Raw genomic sequence first — 22,725 nt, 5'->3', positions numbered from 1 at the left:
TTACAGTAAACTGGTAATAAAAAGGCACAATATAGCTGCACACACTGTAGCTGCACACTCAGGGATGACTGTAAACTGGTAATAAAAAGGCACAATGTAGCTGCACACACGGGGATTACAGTAAACTGGTAATAAAAAGGCACACTGTAGCTGCGCACTCAGGGGTTACTGTAAACTGGTACTGAGAAGGCTGTTATATTAATATGGTCAGTGCTGTTATAATTTTTGCCACTGAGTAATTTATTCATTGTTGCAAGTAAAAGTGAGGTCTCTGGGTGCTCCACATGAACTTGGAAAAGTGAGAGGAGGAGTTTATATATTTAGTTAGAGGATATGACTGTGAATAAAACCAAACTAAAAATTTTTTTTCTCTCAGAACGTGCTGCCTCTGTCAAATACTGCCTGGATCTAATAAAAGCCATTTCAGTAGATGAGAGAGATAATATATATATATATATATATATATATATATATATATATATATATATATATATATATATATATATATAAATTGGGGGTAACAGAGGACTGGTCCCAAATAGTGAATCTCTGCTTTAAATGTACATGATATACAGTATATTGCATGTACTGAAAATAGTATGTACGGATAGAGATATAGATTATATATATATATATATATATATATATATATATATATATATATATATATATATATATATACATACATACATATACACACACACATAATATATACACACACTCACATATTTGTCCTGATAATCCCACTGAAACAGATGGTCCCGCCAGGGGGTACTTCCTCCGTCCTGGAAAATAAAATGCATCATCCATGAGTGTTTTCATACAGATACTTAAAATACATAGAAATAATTCCACAGTTGTGTGCTGTATGTTCCAGTATATATGCGTGTGCGGTATGGAGTAAGATATATATATCAGCAGGCTGCTTGTGTGGTATGGGGTAAGATATATGTCAGCAGGCTGCATGTGTGGTATAGGGTAAGATTTAAGTCAGCAGGCTGAGTGTGCGTTATGGGGCAAGATATATGTCAACAGGCTGCGTTTGCGGTAAGGGGTGGGTAACATATGTCAGCAGGCTGCATGTGTGGTATGGGGTAACATACAGTACTGTGCAAAAGGCCACCAATAGATTTGTTGTTTTAGCAATGGTATAAATGACCATATATAATTATTTATCAGTCTCTTTATTAGACTACAACCAGAAAATGCAGGATATTTGTATGCAGTATTAAAAACAGAAAACAATCAGAAAAAACAGCTCCTATATTTATCCTATATACACCTGTATTTGTCCTACTATTTGATGTCAAAATGACTACTGTGAAAAAGGTCTATTAAACCAGGTTTGTGCAAGACATGCTTGAGCATTACATGCACATGCGGTATGAGTTTAATTAATTGGAAGCTTGCTAATAAGACCAACTTTCAATCACATCATTCCATTCTGTGATCTTTGGGATTTTGAATTTGACAGACATAAAATCATACTTTTGCATCAGCAAGGCCACTCTCAAAGGGAAATCAGCAAACAAACTGGATACTCAAGTACATGTGGCATTCAAGCTGAAAGAAATTTGAAGAATCAGGAGAAGTCAAGGATAAAAAAGGACTGGAAGGCCTGATGAGAAGTTTCTCAGAGTTTCTTCTTTAAGAGACTAGAAGAAGTCCAGCAAGGACCTGGCTCAGCATCTGGCAGCTTCATCAGGATACCAAGTTGACCCTTCTAGAGTCCAAAAAAGCTTGATCAGGAATGGTCTTTTTGGAAGGGTAGCAGCCAAGAAACCACTTTTTCGGAAGGGGAAAAAGGGTGAAAAGGCTACGGTATGCTAATGCTCAAAGATTGGAATCAAGATCAGTGGAAAAAGAGTATTATGGAGTGACTAATCCAAGTTTAAAATGTTTGCATCCAATCTTTGACTATATGTGAGAAGAAGAGTTGGAGAGAGAATGAAGAATAAGCACTTGCGAACTTCAGTAAAGCATGGTGGAGGGTCTGTCCTGGTTTGGGGCTGCATTTCTGCCAGTGGTGTTGTGGATATTGTCTGAATTGATGAGATCATGAATGCTGAAAATTACAGACAGGTTTTAATTCATCATATCATTCCTTCTGGAAAGCGCCTGATTGGGAATGGTTTTATTTTTCAGCAGAATAACAATCCCAAGCACTGATCATGCAGTGAAATTACATTTGGAGAGAAAAACAGCTGATAAAACACTGACAGTCATGGATTGGCCTCCACAAAGTCCAGACCTGACTATTATAGAGGCAGTATGGGAATCACCTGAACAGAGAAAGAAATAAAAGACAACCTAAAAATCGAAAGAACTCTGGGAAGTGCTGAAAGAAGCCTGGTAAAATATACCAGAAGATTACTTCAGAAAACTTCAGGACGGTCTCCCCAAAAAAAGAGTTCAAGATGTGCTTAGTGACAAATGAGGTCACACTAATTACTGACTTTTACATGAAGAAGCCATTTTGTTTGGAAAATTGTGTTTTTTTTTATATTTTGTGGACATATTTCCTGTATTATAAAGAGACCAGAAAATAAATATGGATGGTCATTAAAACTTTACGTAAACAACAAATCTAATGGTGGTTTAAGACTTTTGAACATTACTGTATGACAGCAGGCTGCGTGCGGTATGGGGTAACATATGTCAGCAGGCTGAGTGTGAGGTATGGGGTAAGATATGTCAGCAGGCTGTGTGTGCAGTATGGGGCAACATATATTGTTTAACTACACATAATTAGGCATTTTATTTTACAATTGCAGAAGTTTTTACGGTTTGCTTTTGCTATATGAGGATCCGCAGGAAAAATCAGAAACTTATAGGTATATTTATTCCAGATGTCATTATAACGATGATACTTTTATAAGTTCCGGCTTGATGTGATATGAAAACCTCCTAAGTGATCATATACATATGGTCACTGCATTTGGCTGAAATTTACTATATGATAACTTTAGCTGTTTCTCAGTAGCTTTGACAAATTTGACCCTAATATGAAGTGTGAAGTTGTTGAATGATGTTTTTTTTAAAAAAAAAAAAAAAATGCCCAACATTACTTCATGGGTTATTGGTTCAGTCAACTATTGACATTATTTGTTCATTAATATAAATTAATTTACCCCTTATTAACTATTTAGAAAGAGCAACAGAAGAGCAGCTGGACAGCAGCTTAAAAATAAATTAATTAGTAGCTACTACTGGTGCTACAAGCCAGCAGCAGCATAAAAACAGATAAAAAACCATCTTAAAAAAATTAAAGGGACATTCAAGTAAAAGTAAACTTTTATGATTTAGATAGAACAGCAGTTTTAAGACACTTTCCAACTTACTTCCATTATCGAATTTTGCAGAGTCTTTTCATATGTTCACTTTCTGGGAAACAAGATCCTACTGAGCCTGTGCACAAGCTCACAGGGTATACGTATACTAGTCTGTGATTGGTTGATGTCAGTCAGCTGGTTCAATGGGGCCAGAAAATGGGAGGAAAAATAAATTTGTCAGAAAAAAAAAAAGAAAAAAAAAGTGATTTCATGCATTTACCAAAATCTGAATACAGATGTGTAATATTTTTACACTGTTTATTGCAGCACAATGTTTGTCATGACAACTATTCTGTGGTTTTAAACAAGGGAGTGCAGAGTATGTATGTCTATGGTGCATATTATATATGCCTAGTGCTGTGTGGTGCAGAGTATATATATCTATAGCTTTACAGTGCAAAATATGTAAGCGTGTGTGTGTGCACTGCTGATTATTAATGTTTATAGGCGAACAGTGCAGAGTATGAATGTCTATAGGTTTACACTACAGAGTGTGTATATCTATAAGTATATAGTGCAGAGTATGTATGTATATATATATATATATATATATATATATATATATATATATATATATATATATATATATATATATATATATATATGTGTGTGTGTGTGTGTGCGTATTACAGAGTATGTATGTGTGTAAACATTCAAGGTGCCATAAGTAAAGCGTTACAGTTCAATGTAACAAGAGCAGAAAATATTGAAACAATGTTACCTTGAATGGTGTCCACCCCTTCATTGGCGCTCTGGAAGAAAAGACACTCCCACGGCTTGATAAAAACATAAGTGATAAGAACACACAATATAATTCCTTGCCAGATGAGGACAAAGGTAGTAATCAAAGTTATTGTAACATAGGCATTAAAAGGAACTGAGTGCTATACAGGCTCAGGTAAACCTGGGTTTTCCTGAGCCTGTGTAACACATGGTTGCTTTTAATGACTATACTACAATAACACAGGGACTTAGATTATTACATTTGTGGTTTGTCCTCATCTAGCAAGGAATTATATTGTTTGTTAGGTGTACAGTGCAGATTATTGTTTATAGGTGAACAGTGCCGAGTATGAATGTCTATAGGTGTACAGTGCAGAATATGAATATCTATAGGTGTACAGTGCAGAGTATGTATGTGTATAGGGTTATAGTGCAGATCATGTATGTATATAGGTGTACGGTGCAGAGTATGTATGTGTATAGGGTTATAGTGCAGATCATGTATGTATATAATGCAGAGTATGTATATCTATAGGTATATAGTGCAGAGTATGTATTTGTATAGGATTATAGTGCAGAGTATGTATGTATATAGAGTTAGTATGTCTATAGGTGTACAGGGCAGAGTATGTATGTCTATAGTGCATATTGTTAATGTTTATAGGTGTATAGTGCAGAGTATGTATATCTATAGGTATCTATCTATACATTCACACACACATACACAGTTGTATGCAAAGGTTTACGCACCCCTGTCAATTTTCATGATTTTCATTTATAAATAATTGGGTGTTTGGATCAGCAATTTTATTTTGATCTATCAAATAACTGAAGGACACAGTAATATTTCAGTAGTGAAATGAGGTTTATTGGATTAACAGAAAATGTGCAATATGCATCAAAACGAAATTATACAGGAGCATGTCATTTTGTTGATTTGAATACCTGTAACTACCTAACACTGGATGCTATGGAACACACACATAATTGGTTTGGTGAGCCCATTAAGCCTTGAACTTCATAGACAGGTGCATCCAATCATGAGAAAAAGGTATTTAAGGTGGCCAATTGCAAGTTGTTGTTCTCTTTGACTCTCCTCTGAAGAGTGGCAACATGGGGGACTCAAAACAACTCTCAAATGACCTGAAAACAAATTTTGTTCAACATTATGGTTTAAGGGAAGGCTACAAAAAGCTATCACAGAGATTTAAGCTGTCAGTGTCCACTGTGAGGAAATGGAAGACCACAGGCACAGTTCTTGTTAAGGCCAGAAGTGGCAGGCCAAGTAAAATATCGGAGAGGCAAAGGATGGTGAGAATGGTCAAAAACAGCCCACAGACCACCTCCAAAGACCTACAACATATCTTGCTGCAGATGGTGTCACTGTGCATCGTTCAACAATTCAGCGCACTTTGCACAAGGAGAAGCTGTATGGGAGAGTGATGCGAAAGAAGCCTTTTCTGCACAGAGTCGCTTGAGGTATGCAAACGCACATTTGGACAAGGCAGCTTCATTTTGGAAGAAGGTGCTTTGGACTGATGAAACAAAGATTGAGTTATTTGGTCATAACAAGGGGCATTATGCATGGCGGCAAAAGAACACAGCGTTCCAAGACAAACACTTGCTAGCCACAGTAAAATTTGGTGGATGTTCCATCATGCTGTAGGGCTGTGTGGCCAGTGCTGGTACTGGGAATCTTGTTAAAGTTGAGGGTCGCATGGATTCCACTCAATATCAGCAGATACTTGAGAATAATGTTGAGGAATCAGTCACAAAGTTGAAGTTACGCCGGGGCTGGATATTTCAACAACGACCCAAAACACTGCCCAAAATCTACTCTGGTATTTATGCAAAGGAACAAGTACAATGTTCTGGAATGGCCATCCCAGTATATCATTATAAATCTGTGGGGTGATTTGAAGCAGGATGTCCATGCTCCGCAACCATCAAACCTAACTGAACTGGAGATGTTTTGCAAGGAGGAATGGTCCAAAATACCTTCATCCAGAATCCAGACACTCATTACAGGCTATAGGAAGCGTCTAGAGGCTGTTATTTCTGCTAAAGGAGGCTCTATTAAATATTGATGCAATATTTCTGTTGGGGTGCACAAATTTATGCACCTGTCTAATTTCGTTTTGATTTATATTGCACATTTTCTGTTAATCCAATCAACCTCATTTCACTACTGAAATATTACTGTGTCCTTCAGTTATTTGATAGATCAAAATGAAATTGCTGATCCAAACACCCAATTATTTATAAATGAAAATCATGGAAATTGTCAGGGGTGCCTAAACTTTTGCATACAATTGTGTGTGTGTGTATATATATATATATATATATATATATATATATATATATATATATATATATATATATATATATATATATACATACACACACACACACACACACACACACACTCTGCATTGTACACCTATAAACATAAATAATATGCACTATACGTGTGTGTGTATATATATATACACACTATCTCACAAGTGAGTACACCCCTCAAATTTTTGTAGATATTTCATTATATCTTTTCATGTGACAACACTGAAGAAATGACACTTTGCTACAATGTAAAGTAGTGAGTGTATAGCCTGTATGACAGTGTAAATTTGCTGTCCCCTCAAAATAACTAAACACACAGCAATTAATGTCTAAACCATTGGCAACAAAAGTGAGTACACCCCTAAGTGGAAATGTCCAAATTGGGCCCAAAGTGTTAATATTTTGTGTGGCCACCATTATTTTCCAGCACTGCCTTAACCCTCTTGGCCATGGAGTTCACCAGAGCTTCACAGGTTGCCACTGGAGTCCTCTTTCACTCCTCCATGACGACATCATGGAGCTGTTGGATGTTAGAGACCTTGGGCACCCCCACCTTCCGTTTGAGGATGCCCCACAGATGCTCAATAGGGTTTAGGTGTGGAGACATGCTTGGCCAGTCCATCACCTTTACCCTCAGCTTCTTTAGCAAGGCAGTGGGCATCTTGGAGGTGTGTTTGGGGTCATTATGTTGGAATACTGCCCTGCGGCCCAGTCTCCAAAGGGAGGGGATCATGCTCTGCTTCTTTATGTCACAGTACATGTTGGCATTCATGGTTCCCTCAATGAACTGTAGCTCCCCAGTGCCGGCAGCACTCATGCAGGCCCAGACCATAACACTCCCACCACTATGCCTGACAGTAGGCAAGACACACTTGGTTGATGCCACACACGCTTGACACCATCTGAACCAAATAAGTCTATCTTGGTTTCATTGACCACAGGACATGGTTCCAGTAATCCATGTCCTTAGTCTGCTTGTCTTCAGCAAACTGTTTGCAGGCTTTCTTGTGCATCAGCTTTAGAAGAGGCTTCCTTCTGGGACAACAGCCATGCAGACTAATTTGATGCAGTGTACAGCGTATGGTCTGAGCACTGACAGGCTGACCCCCCCACCCCTTCAACCTCTGCAGCAATGCTGGCAGCACTCATACATCTATTTCCCAAAGACAACTTCTGTATATGACGCTGAGCACGTGCACTCAACTTGATTGGTCGACCATGGCAAGGCCTGTTCTGAGAGGAACCTGTCCTGTGAAACTGCTGTATGGTCTTGCCCACTGTGCTGCAGCTCAGTTTCAGGGTCTTGGCAATCTTCTTATAGCCTAGGCCATCTTTATGTAGAGCAACAATTCTTTTTTTCAGATCCTCAGAGAGATCTTTGCCATGAGGTGCCATGTAGAACTTCCAGTGACCAGTATGAGAGAGTGTCAGAGCGATAACACTAAGTTTAACACACCTGCTCCCCATTCACACCTGAGACCTTGTAACACTAACTATTTACATGACACCGGGGAGGGAAAATGGCTAATTGGGCCCAATTTGGACAGTTTCACTTAGGGGTGTACTCACTTTTGTTGCCAACGTTTAGACATTAATGGCTGTGTGTTGAGTTATTTTGAGGGGACAGCAAATTTACACTGTTATACAGGCTGTACACTCACTACTTTACATTGTAGCAAAGTCTCATTTCTTCATTGTTGTCACATGAAAAGATATAATAAAATATTTACAAAAATGTGAGGGGTGTACTCACTTTTGTGAGATACTGTATATATTTACGTATAGTGCATATTATTAATATTTATAGGTGTACAGTGCAGAATATGAATGTCTATAGGCGTATATAGAGCAGATTATTAATGTTTATAGGTAAACAGTGCAGAGTATGAATGTCGATAGGTCAGTGTTTATAGAATAATGACATTTATCAGTGGACAGTACCTGTGATCCAGCCTTAGTGTAAATACCCCCATCTATGTAAGTGCAGAGGTATTTATTTATACTTGTGCTTCTCATGTGTAGCGAGAATATCTCACAATTATATGTGTGTCTTAAGAACAATTACATGCGTGTCTTTTTAGAAATCAACAATGCTTCTGTATAAATGAAAGTCTCCATATAAGACAATGACATGATGTGTGCTTAATGAGTCTGTACCAAAGCCCAGGGACCACAAACAGCCCCCAATGTTTTTTGACTGCTCAACACTCCTCTGCCCAACCCTATTTACAACTCACTAGTAGCGTATTGCTGTACACGTTGTGTTAAACCAATCTGCATTTTTTACACCATGTACTTAGAAAGGTTTAGGGTACCTGCTCATTTAAAGTTTATATGGCAATGTATATTTGTGCGTTAAGTAACAATTTGTACAATTAGCCTGAAAACAGACTCTATATGTGTCCCTAACATTAAAGGGTTAAAACATTCCAGTCTAACAGTGCTAATCCAGACAGCAGCAGCATTCTGGCCTTAAAGGGACATGAAACCCAAAATGTTTCTTTCATGATCTAGAAAGAGCATGTCATTTTAAACAACTTTCTAATTTACTTCTATTATCTTTGCATCTAATAATTATAATTTGCTTCATTCTCTTGCTATCTTTTGCTGAAAAGCATATTTAGATAGGCTTAGTAGATGCTGATTGATGGCTGCACATAGATGCCTTGTGCGATTAGCTCACTCATGGGAATTGATATTTCTTCAACAAAGGATATCTAAAGAATGAATCAAATTAGATAATAGAAGTAAATTGGGATGTTGTTTAAAATTGTATTCTCAATTTGAATCATGAAAGAAACATTTTGGGTTTAGTGTCCCTTTAAATTGATCAAATGCAGCAGGAGCTGAATCATATTGTGCTCTGAAGCCTTTTACAGCTTGAGTAGCAACAGTTTTATATTCTCACATAAGTTATTTGTTCACTGAATCATTAGGTAAACGGTTGTGTGTATTTCAGTCCAGAATCAAACTCTCTGGCCCATCTCTTACCTGCATTTCACATTGGAGTTGGTGTATCTCAGTCACTTGCAGGTGTTCCTAGAGGTAGTGGGTCACTTCGTCCCTCTACTGTTAATCTCAGCTGATATAATCCAGGTACAGGAGGGAGAGTATGTGCCCAGGTATCACGGTGCTGATGTGCTCTGCACACAAATTACTTTCATATCTTCAGGAATTTGCTTCTCCTCCAATCAGTAGAGGTGCCTGGCTGTATGGGTGAGGTGTGGGCTTCCAGTTTGAGCAATGTGTTTCAGCTTTTGCTCTAAGGCTGCTGCTGGTCTTCTACAAGTCCCCCGACAGGTGAGGTGCAGGTTTACTGTCCCCTTCTAATGTCCTGACTTCCGTGTGTGCTGCCCCACCTCCCTATTGCCTGGGGCTGTGGGTGTACAATGTGGGGTTGCATAGGAATACCTGACACTCCCTAATTACCATACAAGACAAATCAGGTTTAACACCTTCCTTACTTAGCTGTGATATGCAGAGGCGACTCTCAGTGCAAGTTACAAACTCATAAAGAATACATTTACCGTTAAAAAGACATAAAAGGGCTGTAATGTGCTAGATCATTATATTATTGCTTGCACTTGCACATAACTGTGTTTAACCTCTGCAGTGCACTACTGAGAGTCAGATGAACATATTTTGTGAGCCAATGACAAGAGGCATACATGTGCAGCAACCAATAAGCAGCTAGCTCCCAGTAGTGCATTGCTGCTCCTGAGCATATCTAGATATACTTTTTTTTTAAAGGGATACCAAAAGAACAAAGTAAATTTAAACATCTCTTACAATTGCATGAACCATGAAAGTTTAGTCATGGCTCTACGTTCCCTTTAAGGCAGAGTTTCTGAATTCCAGTCCTCAAGTACTCACAACAGGGCATCTTTACACAATATCTGCACTAACGCACAGGTGATATAATCAGCTGATCAGTAACCACGGTTACTAACCTGCTCTCAGTCAGCAGCTGATTATTTCACCTGTGCGGTAATTAAGCTATCATGAAAATCAGCAGTTAGTGTGCCCTGGGGACTGCAGTTAGGAAACATAGGCAAATAAAACAAAACTAATGACTTTTCTGCAGCCCCTCAATAAATGAATAAAGTAGAATTAAAGGGACAGTAAAGTCCAAATTAAAATTTTGTGAATCAGAGCATGTCATTTAAAAAAATATATTCAAATGTGCGTTGTTCTCTTGGTATCTTTTATTGAAGAGTAAAACCAAGTAGGCTCTTTAGAGCTCAAGAGTGTGCACGTGTCTACAATACTAGCAGCAGTGTTTTGCAACATTGCATAACAAAGCTACAAATAATGTTACAAAACACTGCTGCCAGTATTGAAGACACATGCACACTCCTGAGCTCTTATGAGCCTACCTAGTTTTACTCTTCAATAAAAGATACCAAAAGAACAAAGCTAATTTGATCACAGAAGTAAATTGGAAAGTTGTTTAAAATGACATTCTCTATCTGAAGGTGAAGTAGTGGTAACAGTTAAGAATTTTAATTCAAATTTAGTAGACTGTAAATTCAAATAAAAGTGCACATCTCTGGTACTTATACTAAAATGATAAAATCATGGATCCATGAATTGGCATACAAACAAATAAAGAAACATATATTCAAAACAACAATGCTTATCATTGTGTATGCTTGATATTTAAAGTGATGATAGTATTGGTATATTTTCCTGAGGGATATCTCTTATTAGTGATACTGTTTAAGATGCTATTGTGATCTCATTTAAAAAATAATAATGAACAGTTATGTGTTCCAAGTGATATGTCCAACGTGTCCTTAAGCAAATAAGTGTCTATAGGAATCGGTGAGGGGATCCGGTGCAGAGATGTGGAAACAACCAAAATCAAATGGGGATGATGAAAAATAATGTGAAAAAAATAATGAAAAAACATAATTTATGTAAGAACTTACTTGATAAATTCATTTCTTTCATATTAGCAAGAGTCCATGAGCTAGTGACGTATGGGATATACATTCCTACCAGGAGGGGCAAAGTTTCCCAAACCTCAAAATACCTATAAATACACCCCTCACCACACCCACAAATCAGTTTAATGAATAGCCAAGAAGTGGGGTGATAAGAAAAAAGTGCGAAGCATAAATATAAGGAATTGGAATAATTGTGCTTTATACAAAAAAAATCATAACCACCACAAAAAAAGGGTGGACCTCATGGACTCTTGCTAATATGAAAGAAATGAATTTATCAGGTAAGTTCTTACATAAATTATGTTTTCTTTCATGTAATTAGCAAGAGTCCATGAGCTAGTGACGTATGGGATAATGACTACCCAAGATGTGGATCTTCCACGCAAGAGTCACTAGAGAGGGAGGGATAAAATAAAGACAGCCAATTCCGCTGAAAAAAATCCACACCCAAAAATAAAGTTTAAATCTTATAAAGAAAAAAACTGAAAATATAAGCAGAAGATTCAAACTGAAACAGCTGCCTGAAGTGCCTTTCTACCAAAGACAGCTTCAGAAGACGAAAACACATCAAAATGGTAGAATTTAGTAAAAGTATGCAAAGAAGACCAAGTTGCTGCTTTGCAAATCTGATCAACCGAAGCTTCATTCCTAAACGCCCAGGAAGTAGAAACTGACCTAGTACAATGAGCTGTAATCCTTTGAGGCGGAGTTTTACCCGACTCGACATAAGCATGATGAATTAAAGATTTCAACCAAGATGCCAAAGAAATGGCAGAGGCCTTCTGACCTTTCCTAGAACCGGAAAAGATAACAAATAGACTAGAAGTCTTTCGGAAATTCTTAGTAGCTTCAACATAATATTTCAAAGCTCTAACTACATCCAAAGAATGCAATGATTTCTCCTTAGAATTCTTAGGATTAGGACATAATGAAGGAACCACAATTTCTCTACTAATGTTGTTGGAATTCACAACCTTAGGTAAAAATTTAAAAGAAGTTCGCAACACCGCCTTATCCTGGTGAAAAATCAGAAAAGGAGACTCACAAGAAAGAGCAGATAATTCAGAAACTCTTCTGGCAGAAGAGATGGCCAAAAGGAACAAAACTTTCCAAGAAAGTAATTTAATGTCCAATGAATGCATAGGTTCAAACGGAGGAGCTTGAAGAGCCCTCAGAACCAAATTCAAACTCCAAGGAGGAGAAATTGACTTAATGACAGGTTTTATACGAACCAAAGCTTGTACAAAACAATGAATATCAGGAAGATTAGCAATCTTTCTGTGAAAAAGAACAGAAAGAGCAGAGATTTGTCCTTTCAAGGAACTTGCAGACAAACCTTTATCCAAACCATCCTGAAGAAACTGTAAAATTCTCGGAATTCTAAAAGAATGCCAGGAAAAATGATGAGAAAGACACCAAGAAATATAAGTCTTCCAGACTCTATAATATATCTCCCTAGATACATATTTATGAGCCTGTAACATAGTATTAATCACAGAGTCAGAGAAACCTCTTTGACTAAGAATCAAGCGTTCAATCTCCATACCTTTAAATTTAAGGATTTGACATCCTGATGGAAAAAAGGACCTTGCGACAGAAGTTCTGGCCTTAACGGAAGAGTCCACGGTTGGCAAGAGGCCATCCGGACAAGATCCGCATACCAAAACCTGTGAGGCCATGCTGGAGCTACCAGCAGAACAAACGAGCATTCCTTCAGAATCTTGGAGATTACTCTTGGAAGAAGAACTAGAGGCGGAAAGATATAGGCAGGATGATACTTCCAAGGAAGTGACAATGCATCCACTGCTACCGCTTGAGGATCCCTGGATCTGGACAGATACCTGGGAAGTTTCTTGTTTAGATGAGAGGCCATCAAATCTATTTCTGGAAGTCCCCACATTTGAACAATCTGAAGAAATACCTCTGGGTGAAGAGACCATTCGCCCGGATGTAACGTTTGGCGACTGAGATAATCCGCTTCCCAATTGTCTATACCTGGGATATGAACCGCAGAAACTAGACAGGAGCTGGATTCCGCCCATACCAGAATTCGAGATACTTCTTTCATAGTCCCTCCTTGATGATTGATGTATGCCACAGTTGTGATATTGTCTGTCTGAAAACAAATGAACGATTCTATCTTTAGAAGAGGCCAAGACTGAAGAGCTCTGAAAATTGCACGGAGTTCCAAAATATTGATCGGTAATCTCACCTCCTGAGATTCCCAAACCCCTTGTGCTGTCAGAGACCCTCACACAGCTCCCCAACCTGTAAGACTTGCATCTGTTGAAATTACAGTCCAGGTCGGAAGAACAAAAGAAGCCCCCTGAACTAAACGATGGTGATCTGTCCACCACGTCAGAGAGTGTCGTACAATCGGTTTTAAAGATATTAATTGAGATATCTTTGTGTAATCCCTGCACCACTGGTTCAGCATACAGAGCTGAAGAGGCCGCATGTGAAAACGAGCAAAGGGGATCGCGTCCGATGCAGCAGTCATAAGACCTAGAATTTCCATGCATAAGGCTACCGAAGGGAATGATTGTGACTGAAGGTTTCGACAAGCTGATATCAATTTTAGACGTCTCTTGTCTGTCAAAGATAGAGTCATGGACACTGAATCTATCTGGAATCCTAAAAAGGTTACCTGTGTCTGAGGAATCAATGAACTTTTTGGTAAATTGATCCTCCAACCATGATGTTGAAGAAACAACACAAGTCGATTCGTATGAGATTCTGCTAAATGTGAAGACTGAGCAAGTACCAAGATATCGTCCAAATAAGGAAATACCACAATACCCTGTTCTCTGCTTACAGACAGAAGGGCACCGAGAACCTTTGTAAAAATTCTTGGAGCTGTAGCTAGGCCAAACGGCAGAGCCACAAACAGGTAATGCTTGTCTAGGAAAGAGAATCTCAGAAACTGATAGTGATCTGGATGAATCGGAATATGCAGATATGCATCCTGTAAATCTATTGTAGACATATAATGCCCTTGCTGAACAAAAACATAATTTATGTAAGAACTTACCTGATAAATTCATTTCTTTCATATTAGCAAGAGTCCATGAGCTAGTGACGTATGGGATATACATTCCTACCAGGAGGGGCAAAGTTTCCCAAACCTTAAAATGCCTATAAATACACCCCTCACCACACCCACAAGTCAGTTTAACGAATAGCCAAGAAGTGGGGTGATAAGAAAAAAGTGCGAAAGCATATAAAATAAGGAATTGGAATAATTGTGCTTTATACAAAAAAATCATAACCACCACAAAAAAGGGTGGGCCTCATGGACTCTTGCTAATATGAAAGAAATGAATTTATCAGGTAAGTTCTTACATAAATTATGTTTTCTTTCATGTAATTAGCAAGAGTCCATGAGCTAGTGACGTATGGGATAATGACTACCCAAGATGTGGATCTTTCCACACAAGAGTCACTAGAGAGGGAGGGATAAAATAAAGACAGCCAATTCCTGCTGAAAATAATCCACACCCAAAATAAAGTTTAATGAAAAACATAAGCAGAAGATTCAAACTGAAACCACTGCCAGAAGTACTTTTCTACCAAAAACTGCTTCAGAAGAAGAAAACACATCAAAATGGTAGAATTTAGAAAAAGTATGCAAAGAGGACCAAGTTGCTGCTTTGCAAATCTGATCAATCGAAGCTTCATTCCTAAACGCCCAGGAAGTAGAAACTGAACTAGTAGAATGAACTGTAATCCTTAGAGGCGGAGTTTTACCCGACTCGACATAAGCATGATGAAATAAAGATTTCAACCAAGATGCCAAAGAAATGGCAGAAGCTTTCTGGCCTTTTCTAGAACCGGAAAAGATAACAAATAAACTAGAAGTCTTACGGAAAGACTTAGTAGCTTCAACATAATATTTCAAAGCTCTAACAACATCCAAAGAATGCAACGATTTCTCCCTAGAATTCTTAGGATTAGGACATAATGAAGGAACCACAAATTCTCTACTAATGTTGTTGGAATTCACAACTTTAGGTAAAAAATCAAAAGAAGTTCGCAACACCGCCTTATCCTGATGAAAAATCAGAAAAGGAGACTCACAAGAAAGAGCAGATAATTCAGAAACTCTTCTGGCAGAAGAGATTGCCAAAAGGAACAAAACTTTCCAAGAAAGTAATTTAATGTCCAATGAATGCATAGGTTCAAACGGAGGAACTTGAAGAGCCCCCAGAACCAAAATCAAACTCCAAAGAGGAGAAATTGACTTAATGACAGGTTTTCTACGAACCAAAGCTTGTACAAAACAATGAATATCAGGAAGAATAGCAATCTTTCTATGAAAAAGAACAGAAAGAGCAGAGATTTGACCTTTCAAGGAACTTGCGGACAAACCCTTATCTAAACCATCCTGAAGAAACTGTAAAATTCTCGGTATTCTAAAAGAATGCCAAAAAATGATGAGAAAGACACCAAGAAATATAAGTCTTCCAGACTCTATAATATATCTCTCTAGATACAGATTTACGCGACTGTAACATAGTATTAATCACAGAGTCAGAGAAACCTCTTTGACCAAGAATCAAGCGTTCAATCTCCATACCTTTAAATTTAAGGATTTCAGATCCTGATGGAAAAAAGGACCTTGCGACAGAAGGTCTGGTCTTAACGGAAGAGTCCACGGTTGGCAAGAGGCCATCCGGACCAGATCCGCATACCAAAACCTGTGAGGCCATGCCGGAGCTACCATCAGAACAAACGAGCATTCCTTCAGAATCTTGGAGATTACTCTTGGAAGAAAAACTAGAGGCGGAAAGATATAGGCAGGATGATACTTCCAAGGAAGTGAAAAATGCATCCACTGCCTCCGCCCGAGGATCCCGGGATCCGGACAGATACCAGGGAAGTTTCTTGTTTAGATGAGAAGCCATCAGATCTATTTCTGGGAGTTCCCATATTTGAACAATCTGAGGAAATACCTCTGGGTGAAGAGACCATTCGCCCAAGTGCAACGTTTGGCGACTGAGATAATCTGCTTTCTAATTGTCCATACCTGGGATATGAACCGCAGAGATTAGACAGGAGCTGGATTCCGCCCAAACCAAAATTCGAGATACTTCTTTCATAGCCAGAGGACTGTGAGTCCCTCCTTGATGATTGATGTATGCCACAGTTGTGACATTGTCTATCTGAAAACAAATGAACAACTCTCTCTTCAGAAGAGGCCAAGACTGAAGAGCTCTGAAAATTGCACGGAGTTCCAAAATATTGATCGGAAATCTCACCTCCTGAGATTCCCAAACCCCTTGTGCCGTCAGATACCCCACACAGCTCCCCAACCTGTAAGACTTGCATCTGTTGAGATTATAGTCCAGGTCGGAAGAACAAAGAAGCCCCCTGAACTAAACGATGGTGATCTGTCCACCATGTCAGAGAGTGTCGTAAAATCGGTTTAAAGATATTAATTGAGATATCTTTGAGTAATCCCTGCACCATTGGTTCAGCATACAGAGCTGAAGAGGTTGCATGTGAAAACGAGCAAAGGAGATCGCATCTGATGCGGCAGTCCTAAGACCTAACATTTCCATGCATAAGGCTACCAAAGGGAATGATTGTGACTGAAGGTTTTGACAAGCTGATATCAATGTTAAACTTCTCTTGTCTGACAAGGACAGAGTCATAGACACTGAATCTATCTAGAAACCTAAAAAGGTTACCCTTGTCTGAGGAATCAATGAACTGATTGGTAAATTGATCCTCCAACCATGAACTTGAAGAAACAACACAAGTCGATTCGTATGAGATTCTTCGAAAATGAGAAGACTGAGCAAGTACCAAGATATCGTCCAAATAAGGAAATACCAAAACCCTGTTCTCTGATTACAGAAAGAAGGGCACCGAGAACCTTTGAAAAAAATTCTTGGAACTGAGGCTAGGCCAAACGGTAGAGCCACAAAACTGGTAATGCTTGTCTAAAAAGAGAATCTCAGACACTAAAAGTGATCTGGATGAATCGGAATATGCAGATACACATCCTGTAAATCTATTGTAGACATATAATGCCCTTGCTAAACAAAAGGCAGGATAGTCCTACAGAAACCATCTTGAATGTTGGTATCCTAACATAACGATTCAATAATGATAGATCCGGAACTGGTCTGAAGGAATTGACCTTCTTTGGTACAATGAAGAGATAAAATAAAACCCCAGCCCCTGTTCCAGAACTGGAACTGGCATAATTACTCCAGCCAACTCTAGATCTGAAACACATTTCAGAAATGCTGAGCCTTTGCTGTGTTAACTGGGACACGGGAAAGAAAAAAATCTCTTAGCAGGAGGCCTTAATTTGAAGCCAATTCTGTACCTTTCTGAAACAATGTTCTGAAACCAGAAATTGAGAACGGAATTGATCCAAATTTCTTTGAAGAAAACGTAATCTGCCCCATACCAGCTGAGCTGAAATAAGGGCCGCACCTTCATAGGTACTTAGGAGCTGGCTATAGGTTTCTATAAGGCTTGGATATATTCCAAACTGGAAATAGTTTCCAAACTGATACCGCTCCTGAGGATGAAGGATCAGGCTTTTGTTCCTTGTTGTGAGGAAAGGAACGAAAATGATTATTTACCCTGGAAAGAAAGGGAAAGCAAAGTTGACTTAGAAGACATATCAGCATTCCAAGTTTAATCCATAAAGCTTTTCTAGCTAAAATAGCTAGAGACATATACCTGACATCAACTCTAATGATATCAAAAGATGGTATCACCAATAAAATTATTAGCATGTTATAGAATAATAATAATGCTATAAAATTATGATCTGTTACTTGTTGCGCTAAAGCTTCTAACCAAAAAGTTGAAGCTGCAGCAACATCCGCTAAAATTATAGCAGGTCTAAGAAGATTACCTGAACATAAGTAAGCTTTTCTTAGAAAGGATTCAATTTTCCTATCTAAAGGATCCTTAAATGAAGTACTATCTGCCGTAGGAATAGTAGTACATTAGCAGGAGTAGAGACAGCCCCATAACCTTAGGGATTTTTGTCCCAAAAAACTCTAATCTGTCAGATGGCACAGGATATAATTGCTTAAACGTCTAGAAGGAGTAAATAAATTACCCAAATTATTCCATTCCCTGGAAATTACTTCAGAAATAGCATCAGGGAGATTAAACACTTCTGGAATAACTACAGGAGATTTAAAAACCTTAATTAAACGTTTACATTTAGTATCAAGAGGACCAGAATCCTCTATTTCTAATGCAAATAATACTTCTTTAAGTAAAGAACGAATAAATTCCATCTTGAACAAATACAAAGATTTATCAGCATCAACCTCTGAGACAGAAACCTCTGAACCAGAAGAACCATTATCAGTATCAGAATGATGATGTTCATTTAAAAATTCATCTGAAAAAAGAGAGGTTTTAAAAGACTTTTATGTATACTAGAAGGAGAAATAACAGACATAGCCTTCTTAATGGATTTAAAAAAATAAAATCTCTTATGTTATCAGGAACACTCTGAAAATTAGATGTTGACGGAACAGCAACAGGTAATGTAACAGTACTAAAGGAAATTTTATCTGCATTAATAAGTTTGACATGACATGCAATACAAACAACAGCTGGAGAAACAGATACCAAAAGTTTATAGCAGATACACTTAGCTTGGTAGCTCCAGCACTGGGCAGTGATTTTCCTGAAGTATCTTCTGGCTCAGTTGCAACGTGGAACATCTTGCAATATGTAAAAGAAAAAAACAACATATAAAGCAAAATTGATCAAATTCCTTAAATGACAGTTTCAGGAATGGGAAAAAAATGCCAGTGAACAAGCTTCTAGCAACCAGAAGCAATAAAAAATGAGACTTAAATAATGTGGAGACAAAAATGACGCCCATATTTTTTAGCGCCAAGAAAGACGCCCACATTATTTGGCGCCTAAATGCTTTTGGCGCCAAAAATGACGCCACATCCGGAACGTTGACATTTTTGACGCAAAAAAAGTCAAAAAATGACGCAACTTCCGGCGACACGTATGACGCCGGAAACAGAAAAAAAATTTTGCGCCAAAAAAGTCCGCGCCAAGAATGACGCAATAAAATGAAGCATTTTCTGCCCCCGCGAGCCTAACAGCCCACAGGGAAAAAGTCAAATTTTTAAGGAAAGAAAAAATGATTGAAACAAATACATTTATCCCAAATATGAAACTGACTGTCTGAAAAATAAGGAATGTTGAACATTCTGAGTCAAGGCAAATAAATGTTTGAATACATATATTTAGAACTTTATAAACAAAGTGCCCAACCATAGCTTAGAGTGTCACAAAAAATAAGATTTACTTACCCCAGGACACTCATCTACATGTTTGTAGAAAGCCAAACCAGTACTGAAACGAGAATCAGCAGAGGTAATGGTATATATAAGAGTATATCGTCGATCTGAAAAGGGAGGTAAGAGATGAATCTCTACGACCGATAACAGAGAACCTATGAAATAGACCCCGTAGAAGGAGATCACTGCATTCAAATAGGCAATACTCTCCTCACATCCCTCTGACATTCACTGCACGCTGAGAGGAAAACCGGGCTCCAACTTGCTGCGAAGCGCATATCAACGTAGAATCTAGCACAAACTTACTTCACCACCTCCATCGGAGGCAAAGTTTGTAAAACTGAATTGTGGGTGTGGTGAGGGGTGTATTTATAGGCATTTTAAGGTTTGGGAAACTTTGCCCCTCCTGGTAGGAATGTATATCCCATACGTCACTAGCTCATGGACTCTTGCTAATTACATGAAAGAAAGGCAGGATAGTCCTTACAGTTACCATTTTGAATGTTGTTATCCTTACATAACGATTCAATATTTTTAGATCCAGAACTGGTCTGAAGGAATTCTCCTTCTTTGGTACAATGAAGAGATTTGAATAAAACCCCAGTCCCTGTTCCAGAACTGGAACTGGCATAATTACTCCAGCCAGCTCTAGATCTGAAACACATTTCAGAAATGCTTGAGCCTTCGCTGGGTTTACTGGGACACGGGAAAGAAAAAATCTCTTTGCAGGAGGCCTTATCTTGAAGCCAATTCTGTACCCTTCTGAAACAATGTTCTGAATCCAAAGATTGTGAACGGAATTGATCCAAATTTCTTTGAAAAAACGTAATCTGCCCCCTACCAGCTGAGCTGGAATGAGGGCCGCACCTTCATGTGGACTTAGGAGCTGGCTTTGATTTTCTAAAAGGCTTTGATTTATTCCAGACTGGAGATGGTTTCCAAACTGATACCGCTCCTGAGGATGAAGGATCAGGTTTTTGTTCCTTGTTGTGACGAAAGGAACGAAAACGATTATTAGACCTAAATTTACCTTTAGATTTTTTATCCTGTGGTAAAAAAGTTCCTTTCCCTCCAGTAACAGTTGAGATAATAGAATCCAACTGAGAACCAAACAATTTATTACCCTGGAAAGAAAGGGAAAGCAGAGTAGACTTAGAAGACATATCAGCATTCCAAGTTTTAAGCCATAAAGCTCTTCTAGCTAAAATAGCTAGAGACATATACCTGACATCAACTCTAATGATATCAAAGATGGCATCACAAATAAAATTATTAGCATGTTGAAGAAGAAGAATAATGCTATGAGAATTATGATCTGTTACTTGTTGCGCTAAAGCTTCTAACCAAAAAGTTGAAGCTGCAGCAACATCCGCTAAAGATATAGCAGGTCTAAGAAGATTACCTGAACACAAGTAAGCTTTTCTTAGAAAGGATTCAATTTTCCTATCTAAAGGATCCTTAAAGGAAGTACCATCTGCCGTAGGAATAGTAGTATGCTTAGCAAGAGTAGAGACAGCCCCATCAACCTTAGGGATTTTGTCCCAAAACTCTAATCTGTCAGATGGCACAGGATATAATTGCTTAAAACGTTTAGAAGGAGTAAATGAATTACCCAAATTATTCCATTCCCTGGAAACTACTTCAGAAATAGCACCAGGGACAGGAAAAACTTCTGGAATAACTACAGGAGATTTAAAAACCTTATCTAAACGTTTAGATTTAGTATCAAGAGGACCAGAATCCTCAATTTCTAATGCAATTAGGACTTCTTTAAGTAAAGAACGAATAAATTCCATTTTAAATAAATATGAAGATTTATCATCATCAACCTCTGAGACAGAATCCTCTGAACCAGAAGAACCATTATCAGAATCAGAAAGATGATGTTCATTTAAAAATTCATCTGAAAAATGAGAAGTTTTAAAAGACTTTTTACGTTTACTAGAAGGAGGAATAACAGACATAGCCTTCTTAATGGATTTAGAAACAAAATCTCTTATGTTATCAGGAACACTCTGAGTATTAGATGTTGACGGAACAGCAACAGGTAATGTAACAGTACTAAAGGAAATATTATCTGCATTAACAAGTTTGTCATGACAAACAGTACAAACAACAGCTGGAGGAACAGATACCATAAGTTTACAGCAGATACACTTAGCTTTGGTAGCTCCAGCACCAGGCAACGATTTTCCAGAAGTATCTTCTGACTCAGTTTCAACGTGGGACATCTTGCAATATGTAATAGAAAAAACAACATATAAAGCAAAATTGATCAAATTCCTTAAATGACAGTTTCAGGAATGGGAAAAAAATGACAGTGAACAAGCTTCTAGCAACCAGAAGCAATAAATAATGAGACTTAAATAATGTGGAGACAATAGTGACGCCCATATTTTTTTAGCGCCAAAAATGACGCCCACATTATTTGGCGCCTAAATGCTTTTGGCGCCAAAAATGACGCCACATCCGGAACGCCGACACTTTTGGCGCAAAAGAACGTCAAAAATGACGCAACTTCCGGCGACACGTATGACGCCGGAAACAGAAAAAAAATTTTGCGCCAAAAAAGTCAGCGCCAAGAATGACGCAATAAAATTAAGCATTTTCAGCCCCCGCGAGCCTAACAGCCCACAGGGAAAAAGTCAAATTATAAGGTAAGAAAAAAATTGATTTATTCATATGCATTATCCCAAATATGAAACTGACTGTCTGAAATAAGGAATGTTGAACATCCTGAGTCAAGGCAAATAAATGTTTGAATACATATATTTAGAACTTTATAAAAAAAAGTGCCCAACCATAGCTTAGAGTGTCACAGAAAATAAGACTTACTTACCCCAGGACACTCATCTACATGTTGTAGAAAGCCAAACCAGTACTGAAACGAAAATCAGCAGAGGTAATGGTATATAAATAAGAGTATATCGTCGATCTGAAAAGGGAGGTAAGAGATGAATCTCTACGACCGATAACAGAGAACCTATGAAATAGACCCCGTAGAAGGAGATCATTGAATTCAAATAGGCAATACTCTCCTCACATCCCTCTGACAGTCACTGCACGCTGAGAGGAAAA

The 22,725-nt window shown here is 38.2% G+C and overlaps 1 protein-coding gene across 2 annotated transcripts in view; it reads right to left on the bottom strand.

Annotated features, from left to right (window-relative positions):
* Nucleotides 1-9,780, bottom strand: part of ANO9 (anoctamin 9) — a 233,973-nt gene extending 224,193 nt beyond the window's left edge. Inside the window, exons 1-3 of one of the 2 annotated variants that reach the window (XM_053720509.1) lie at nt 9,387-9,780; nt 3,342-3,467; nt 726-785 (exon numbers count right to left, since the gene is read on the bottom strand). In XM_053720509.1, the coding sequence (XP_053576484.1) occupies nt 726-785; nt 3,342-3,347 (66 nt within the window). In that variant the 5' untranslated portion in view covers nt 3,348-3,467; nt 9,387-9,780. The remainder of the gene's footprint in view (nt 1-725; nt 786-3,341; nt 3,468-9,386) is intronic. The other variant, XM_053720508.1, reaches the window with a different exon arrangement.
* Between the last annotated feature and the right edge of the window lie 12,945 nt (nt 9,781-22,725).

Source organism: Bombina bombina, chromosome 7 (assembly GCF_027579735.1).
Source record: "Bombina bombina isolate aBomBom1 chromosome 7, aBomBom1.pri, whole genome shotgun sequence".
NCBI classification, from domain to species: domain Eukaryota; kingdom Metazoa; phylum Chordata; class Amphibia; order Anura; family Bombinatoridae; genus Bombina; species Bombina bombina.
Note: the sequence above shows the minus strand (reverse complement) of the source record. Positions and strands in the feature narration are given on the sequence as shown.